We start from the raw sequence: 8,258 nt of genomic DNA on the forward strand, positions 1-8,258 counted from the left end.
TCTGCCCATTTCTGAGCTTGCAGTGAGCTGGCACATCAGCAGGAGATTGCTCCCCTCTGATCACCCTCTCAGTCCCCAGATCTGCCCCCACTACTTACAGGCACCATGCTTTCTCCCTTGCCCCACACATACTCACATGCACTATGTTCTGAAAGAAGCCGCCGCTGGGCTCTGTCTGGAGCAGAACCGCCATGAGCCGGCCCAGAGCTTTCAGGGACGTTTGCTGAAGCTGAAAGCAGAAGAGGGCAGTGAGGTTTAGCATCACGGCTGCTGCCAGAGCACAGGCTGTGTGTGCTGAGGTCGGGTTTGACCGAGAGGTGGCCGGGAAAGTTACGGCAGGTTACCTGCAGGTACTGCGCTGCGTGCTGTGACTTCCTGATCTTCAGCATCATTTCTGCTGAAGGGTGCGTCACGATGTTCTTGCAGCACAGGACCAACATCTCCCGCATGTCCTTGCTTTCGAAAGTGGGCTTCAGCTTGCTGACAGGAGGAAGAAAGGAAGAGAAATCAGAAAGGGCCTTTAGCAGTGCTCTCCAGACTGGTTCAGACAACATCTGACTTTCTCCTAATCGACAGCTACCAAGCCAATACCCCCAGCTCCTGCTGCTGAGCACTGTCTTCAGTTCCAGCAGCGCCCACCTCCTCCCCAGCAGCACTGAACCAGCTCCCTCTCTGAAGGGAAGGAGACCCCAACTCTTCCTTTCTCTTCCCTGCCAGGGGACAGGAGCACCAGGGCCTTTCTCCCTGCCCAGAACCTCAGCTCTGCTGGGCACAACAGCCCAGTCTTCACTCCTATAGATGCGGCTCCTCACCCCCTACCCCCTGCAGGCCTTCAGGAGCTACCCAAAATGGGGACCTTACCTCAACTGCTCCAGGGCCAGAACCACCTTGAGGGGCACTGGGGAGACAGGGATGCCCAAATAATATTTCTTCAGCAGGTCCTGCAAATCCCAGAGAGACACTGTCAAGGTGGGCAGGGGGCACACGAGAGCTGTTCTACCCAGCCCTGAGACAGACACAACTGCCACACATCAGCCCCATCACTCCCATGTTTCCCATGGAAGCACTGCAGGCTGCAGCAGCTCGACAGCTGGTGCACCTAGCCCACTGCCCAGCAGCTGCCTCCAGCACCCAAAGTCCCCACCAGCTGGAGACGTGTGGCTGATGGAGACCTGTGTGCCCCCAGGGAAGCGGGCCGCGTGGCGCAGCCCAGAACTCTGCAGGCAGCCCTGCCTCTAGGCACTCACCATCAGGATCTCCAGAAGCTTTCCCTTCAAGGAGGGATTAAAGCATGCAGAATCACCCACGACTGCTTGGAAGGCAGAGCTGAAGTCGGTGATGCTCTGCACCAGTGCGAGGTTGTTCTGCAGGTCCTGAGACCCAAGAGAGAAGAACATTCTTTGAACTGCGGGATGGGACAAGGGCTGCAAGGGGGACACGTGGGGGCAACGCTAAGGGAAGGGCTTGGGTCTTCATCTGGGCAAAAACCATTCCCCGGGGGACCTTTGGAAAGGGAAGATCCCTCTCAGCATCCCCCCTTGTGGAGGGGCTGCAGCTGGGCGCTCAGACACCCTGGCACGCTTTGAGCTCTCACCCGGCAGCTGCAGCTGTAGAGCATCAGGATGTTGCCCACGATGTCTCCCTCCAGGTGGGCGAGCAGCTGTTCCTTGGAGGCACGCAGTGCCAAGCTGCCGTGGGCGAGCACGAGAGCGCTGCGTGTGGCCTGAGCTCTCGTGCTGTCCAGCTCCATCTGTGTGGGAAGAAATGCCTTGAGACACTCGCTCAACGGCCCCCAGTGCCCCGCGATGCACCTGGGCTCCAGGGCAGAAAATAAGGCAGAAGAATGCCAAGATGGAAACCCGTAACGCTTTACCTTCTTGCGCCTGGAAATCCTCGCGTTGCGGCCTTTGCACAGCCTGGACGCAAACGTGGTGAGCGTGGCCAGGACTGCTTGGAAGTTACTCTCAGCCGCGTGGCTCAGAAGAGAGACCATTCCCTGCACAAAAGAACAAGGGGCAGTTGGCACAGGCCTGAATCTACAGATCCTCTCCTGAGGAAAAGGGCAGCAGGGAGGAGATGGAAAGGCGCGGAGCAGGGCCAGGAGAAGCCCTCTGCCCCAGGGACGGAGCGGGGATGCTCGCAGGAGCTGGAGGAGAGCAGGGCTCACCTGGGCCTCACATGGGTCCTCCGCGTTTGCTTCCTCCAGGTGCTGCAGCAGCTTCTCCTGGACGTGGAGGACTCCCTTACAGGCTCCCAGCACTGTGCCCAGAGCCTTGTACAGGAAAGACTGCAGGGGAAGGGAAGGAAGAAGTTGAGATGTGGCAGCAGCTTAACCTGTTGGGGAAGGGCCAGGTGGAAGGAGCCACGCTCCCCGGGAGTCACTGAGAGCAGCTGCAGGGTTGAGCTTTATCCATCCCTGGGCAGCTTGCAGGGAAAGGCCCTCTGGGGGCACAGGCTGGGGAAGCAGCATCAGCATCCCGCGTGGGCAGAGCACCAGCCGCAGCCCCAGCCCCAGTTGGACACCTGCAGCTGCACCGCTGGGTGGAGCCGGGGGGAACTCACCTTTTCTGCAGAGCTGCTGGCAGAGCTGCTCAGCCACCGGCTCAGCTCACAGCTCAGGGCCTCGATCCAGCCCTCATCCCGTATGGTGTCCATTGACGCCCTGAGGAACTGTTGGAGAACAGGAGAAGACGATGTTCCCTTGCCCTTTGCCTCTTCCCTCAACCCCAATTGCTGCAGCCCTCTGGGGAGAGGTGTCTGGAAGAACAGTTCCTCTCCCAGCTCCCCCAGCATTCCCTCCCTTAAAGCCACCTGCCCCCCTTCTCCTAAGACCCCCCTTGGGCTTGGGACAGAGCGGAAGAGGCAGCGCCTCAAAGGCTCCTCAGCAGCACTGGAGAGGCTGTTCCTGTCCCGTGGTGGCTCATATGGGAGCGGGGCTACTTGGGGCAGGCAAGCACTTCTCTGCACCCAGCAGTGCTGTACCTTCAGCAGACGGCGCTCCCACCCTGCAGTGTCCAGGAAGCTCTCATCTTTCCCTGCACAGCAACAGGAAGAAAAAGACCCTTACTTGGGATCAAGGCACAGAAGAAGAGCTGCTGCAAACCTGGCTTGGCCTGGGCACTTGACACTGCCAAGCTGGGACGCGCACCCCCTCCACCATGACCTGTCCCTCCCCACAAACACTGTCCCCGCAGGAACACAGAACTAACTGAGGGGACGTGAAGGGCCCATCCGTGTCCTGGAAGGGGCAGATCCCCACGGGGAAAGATCCCCGGGCCTCAGCGCTGTCTCCCTGGAATGGGAACAGCAGCAGAGCAAGCACTGGGCTGCAGGCAATGCTTCCCCTCTGCCACCCTGCAGAGAGAGCTGCATTTTCACTCCCGCCCTTCCCTGCCTCCGCCTCTCCCTCCCCACCAGCACTTTACCTTGGAGACACTGCAGCAGCAGGGGGATCTCAGCGGCCCACATGGCCCCCACAGCTCTGTGGAACCTGCTGTGGAGGTTTTGCATCAGCTGTAAGGCAGCGGCCTGGAGTTCGCTGCCTGCAACAGGGCTCCCTGCCACCACCTGAGCGAGAGCAAGGAGAAGCAGGGTCACTTCTGCAGCAAGAGCAGCGGCTTCCCCCCAGGATGGAAGCAGCCAACAGCTCTGCCCTGGCGGGCAAGGAGCAGCCAACAGCTCTGCCCATGGCCGTGCTGCTTCCTCCCGGGGGCTGGTGGCACTGGGCTCTGGAGCATCTACTCACCAGCAGGCGCGCCAGCAGTGTCTGGGGAGTCAGTCGTGGGCCTGTGAGGAGAAAAAAGTGCTGAGTCAGACTCCAAGACGCTCCGTGCCCAGCCACGCGCAGCTCCGCTGTCCCTTCTGGGTGGTAGCACAGGTCAGCAGAGCTCACTGGCGGAGCTTCTGCTCCTACCTTGAAACATGGAGCTGAGGAAATGGGGATCCAGCTCCTCTACTCGCCGTCCTGTCAGATCCTCTCTCTCGGCCAGGGCTCGGACACAGCGCGAGACCGGGATCAGCATGCCGGTGTGCTGGGCTGGCACCACGAACAGCAGCAGCCGTGGCCACAGGAGCTGTCGGGAACGAGGCAGTTGAGCGTGTCAGCATTCCTGCCTCCGCTCAGAGATGAAGAGGACTCTGAATTTCCCTGAGTCTTGCGTGCTTCAGAGCACGCTGGAGGAGAGACCTGGGGTGGTGGGATGAGGAACAGGTGGTGCGAAGGCGAGGAGCAGCAGCAGGGCAGATGTGACTTACTTTGGACATCCCTGTCGCAGAGACGTCCAGAGACCCCAGGATGTCCATGCAAAGCTCCTGCAGAGCTCCTTCTTCCTGGGCTTCCCGGGCAGAAAGGTCTCCAGCTGCCTGCACAACAACGGTGTTGAAACCCGGTTACCTCAGTTCTCAGGAGCCTCTCAGGAGGCTCAGGTGCGGCCCCAGCGGTGCTTCTGTGCCACCCTCTGAGCAGCACAGGTCTTCCCAGAGAAGATGCTGCCCACTGTCCTTACCCTTCTTCCAGCGGTGCGGCTGAACTCAGTGAAGATGTGCCCCACCACATCCCAGGCTGAGCAGCTCCGGGTGTTTGAACTGAGCAGGTCCTTGATGAAGTGCAGAACTGCCGTCCTCACCTGCCAGGGGTCGATTGAGGGTGTGATTTTTCTGGTCAGAAGGCAAAGGGAAGCCACCTGCTCATCGGGGCAGCCTTTGGGCACGAGCAGAGACAACAGGAGCAGAGGAGAAGCCTTGGCTCCTGAGGTGAGGGCCAGGCCGTAGCACCAGGCTGTGCACTTTCCAAGCACAGCACAGGGACCTGCCCGCTCCACTCTGCCTGCTCTCCCACAGGAGCCATCGCGACCGTGTGGTCAATGCCCCAGCACCTCTCTAGTCACCCCAGCCCTGCCCGTGTTGGCAGCAGCATCACCACCCCAAAAGAGCTTTCTTTTCCCAAAGCAGCTCACCCGGATCCTGAGGTCGCTGCACAGACACTGCACAGCCTCAACCACTTGGGGCAGCTTCTCCATCATCATGGGCTCTGCAAGAGATGCACAGAAGCATGAGCGGAGCCACAACCCCGATGGCAGAGGGGATCCCTGGAAGTCCCAGCCTGTGGTACTGACCATCAGAGCGAGCCAGAGCACCGAGCAGACCCAGTGCTGCCACGCGTCCAGCCTCCCAGTCCTCGCCCAGCTGTGACTGCAGAAACAGGACCATTTCCTCTGGGCAGATACGGGCTGCAGGGAGGAAATCCCACGCTATGTTAGCAAGAAACTCATGCCCATTCCTGAGGTTTGTGAGAGAGGCCCTTGTGGCAAGGGCACTGCAAGCATTGCCAAAGCTCCTCTCCTTACCCTGCAGCATGATGCAGTGGGTCAGCTGTACACGATCAGCCTCGCTGTGCTGCTTGGTGTTGTCATAGAGCTGTGGGAACAAAGTCCATATGAGAAAATCACATCAGCACTGAGGACGGAAAAGACGCTGTGCTGCTGCTCTCATCTCCCTGGGCACTCTCAGGAAGAGCACAGGCAGACAAAACCCAGCCTGCCTCACAGCATCCCCGGGGGGACAGGCACGGCTCTGGAACAGCCATGAGCATGCAGGAGCCAAGGCTGAGCTGCATTAGTCAGGGGCTCAGACCTTTGCAGTCCTCCTCAGACTTAGCCAAGAGGGAAACTGCTGTGGGCACAGGGATAGGCTCCCCTTGCCTGGTAGAACACGGCACTCGTGACGTCCAGAAACCTGTCCTTCTGGATGACAGACTCAATGCCCTCTAAGGCCTCCAGGAAGACAGTGAGACTCTGCAAGAGACCAGGAGAGGAAGAAAGGGATGAAGCCACATCTAGCCACTTGGGAGTGGAGAAATTGCCTCCCAATTGTTTCTCTGCAGGGAGAAGCTACTGAACAGGTGGTTTATCCCCCACCTCCCAGCAGCACTGAGAGTCTCTCTGCTCTCAGTCGAGCCGTGTTTGGGCATCATTTGCAGGCATTTCCCACCCAGCAGCCCTCTTCTCCCCCATCAGATGCAACTGGATGTGGTCCCCCCAGTTGCTAGCACAGAGCTCCTCAGGCTCTCAGGCACCCATTCCTCCTTTCTCCAAGGGCTCCCCACCTCCTCCCTGCACCCCCCAACCCCTCGTGGCACTTGCACTGGCCCCATGTCTACCCTGAGCCCTGCACAGCGTCTCACCTTGGCCACCCTGCAGGTGTCTTGGATCTCCTGACACGGGTGCACGAGCCAGAGGAGCTGCTCCCAGACGTGCTCTTGGTGCAGCTCCTCTTGCAGGAGAACATCCAGCATGGCAGCCACGGCCCCAAGGACGGCCTGTTTGTCCTGGAGAGGGATGGCAGAGGCCCGGCATCAAAGACCGAAGGTCTGCCCTTCCTACAGAGAAGGCTTTCTCTTTCCCTTCCCCTTCCCCTTCCCCACACCCCCACGCCCAGCAAGAGATGGGCTCGCTCTGGAGGGCAGGCAGGTTTTCCCCGGACCCTCATCCCCAGCTCTTCCTGCCACAGTGCTGTGACATGCAGCTGCTCCCTGCCACAGAGCCACTTCAGGGCCCTTTGCAGAGCCAGCCCACTCCCTCCCATCACTGCTCAGCTGCCAGCCCACTGGGCACAGACAGAGCTGCCACATGGGTGCCCCCGCTGCCACCCTGGGCTGGGAGCGCAGCAAGGCTCACCTCCTCCTCCTGGCAGTCCTGCCAGTTCCTCAGCACAGAGAAGAGCAGCTCCTGAAGGTTCTCATAGATCTGCTCTTTCTCCATGGCAGGCCAGGGGCATTGGGATCCAGAGGACAAGTGAATCTTCACTCCTTCCAGCCACTGTTTCACAACTGAGAAAACAAAATTAAAGAAACATATATGAATAGTAATTGTTATTTTCTGTGTTTAAAGAGAGTGAGAGAAAAGGCAGCCTGTGAGAGCCTGCAGCAGGGCGAGGTGCAAGGGCTGTCCCGAGGCCCCCTGCTCTGGTCCGGCACTCACCAGCACAAGCGAGGCGCAGGGTCCGGCCGCTCCTCACCTGGCCCACCACACTGCGCAGGCCAGCCAGCATCAGCCACGTGAAGGGGATGCACTGTGGAGCTGCAGAGAGGAAGGAGAGGTCCACAGTCAGAGCCCTGGCAGCAACAGAGGAGGGGGCGAAGCCCTGCATCCCCCAGAGAGGAAAGACCCCTTTCCCCAGTTGTCATAGGTGTAGGGTGGCTGAGAGCACTCTACCGTAGATGCCGAACAGTTTGCTGAGGGTGATGAGCACGAAATCCTTGGATACCTCACCGATGGCCTTCAGCTGGCCCTGGAGCTCAGCCATCACCAAGCTGAAATGCATCCGGGCCAGAGCCACCAGGACGTTGCTGGCAGCCGTCCTCACGTTGTCCCTGACACCCTGAAAAGGAGTCACTGGTGACACACCGTCCAGGAGACTGCCTGAGACCCTGGGAAGGGCTGAGCCACCGCCGTCCACCAGCACAACACCAGCACGGGCAGCGGCTCCCTTTGCCTTTGGCTGTAACCCCTCACCTGGGCTGCCGTCAGGTCCCGGGACACCTCTGCCAGCAGCCGGTTCACCACTCCGCACGGCGGGCGGCTGTCGTCTTCCCACAGGGCGCCCTCCAGCTCGCGGTACACCTGTGCTCGATCACCCTGGGGACAGGGACCAGTCATGCTTTGCTTTGCCCTTGCTCTCGGGGAGCCGCCCACTGCCACCCATCACCGTGCCGGTGTGGTGCCGCGGCCCGGCACCCACAGGACCACGGCACTGCGCCACGGCAAGGATTCACGGCCGGACGTCCCCAGCTCACCTCCCGGTCTTGCAGGCGCTGTTGCAGCACAGTCACAGCGGAGACAGGGACAGGGCTCGGCACCCTGCTTCTCTCCCTGCGACGCGTACGTCTGGGCACGCAGCCCACACAGGCAAAGAGACCTGGAAGCAAAGAGCGGAGCAGCTGCCGCCGGTGTCGCTCGGAGCCAGGGCCGAGCATCCGGCCGGCTCTGGGAGGAACGCTCCTCCAGCCCCACGGTTGGCGGGGACGGGGGAGGGAGCTTTCCCCTTGCTGGGGTGCCGGGGAAACCACGGCGGGCAGCTGCGCTCAGCAGAGCGAGGACGGTGCTGCCGGCGCGGCCTGAACTGACTCTGGAGGCACACGTGCGCTCGGGCGGCGTCACGGCGTGCGGAGAGGTGGAGGGACTCACCTCGAAGGGCTCTCAGCCGCTCCATGACAGCAGGAAATCTCCAGGTAGACGCAACGCTCTCTCTGGTTCCGCTTC

At 60.6% G+C, this 8,258-nt stretch overlaps 1 protein-coding gene across 1 annotated transcript; it reads right to left on the bottom strand.

Moving 5' to 3' along the window:
* Nucleotides 1–1,235: 1,235 nt before the first annotated feature.
* On the bottom strand, nucleotides 1,236–7,972 carry LOC149912412 (maestro heat-like repeat-containing protein family member 2B). The gene is made up of 21 exons (XM_090131060.1): nucleotides 7,793–7,972; nucleotides 7,512–7,634; nucleotides 7,212–7,377; nucleotides 6,978–7,076; nucleotides 6,675–6,826; nucleotides 6,182–6,325; nucleotides 5,700–5,792; nucleotides 5,346–5,415; nucleotides 5,115–5,228; nucleotides 4,956–5,029; nucleotides 4,506–4,625; nucleotides 4,255–4,362; nucleotides 3,914–4,073; nucleotides 3,746–3,786; nucleotides 3,433–3,567; nucleotides 2,983–2,997; nucleotides 2,563–2,670; nucleotides 2,168–2,287; nucleotides 1,874–1,996; nucleotides 1,595–1,750; nucleotides 1,236–1,373 (listed from the first exon to the last, which is right to left on the bottom strand). The coding sequence occupies exons 1-21, from the start codon at nucleotides 7,970–7,972 to the stop codon at nucleotides 1,236–1,238; spliced, it is 2,439 nt and encodes an 812-aa protein (XP_089987186.1).
* Between the last annotated feature and the right edge of the window lie 286 nt (nucleotides 7,973–8,258).

This window comes from Phasianus colchicus, chromosome Z (genome assembly GCF_987193195.1).
Source record: "Phasianus colchicus chromosome Z, bPhaCol1.hap1.1, whole genome shotgun sequence".
Lineage (NCBI taxonomy): Eukaryota > Metazoa > Chordata > Aves > Galliformes > Phasianidae > Phasianus > Phasianus colchicus.

What these genes read in the sequence shown, in the direction of transcription:
- LOC149912412 (XM_090131060.1), bottom strand. Translation starts at nt 7,972, where the DNA reads ATGCTCGGCCCTGGCTCCGAGCGACACCGGCGGCAGCTGCTCCGCTCT. An exon ending in GCAGCGACCTCAGGATCCGG is followed by an intron (nt 4,626 to 4,955) that starts GTGAGCTGCTTT and finishes GACCCCTGGCAG; the next exon opens with GTGAGGACGGCAGTTCTGCA. An exon ending in CCTCAGCTCCATGTTTCAAG is followed by an intron (nt 3,787 to 3,913) that starts GTAGGAGCAGAA and finishes TTCTCCTCACAG; the next exon opens with GCCCACGACTGACTCCCCAG.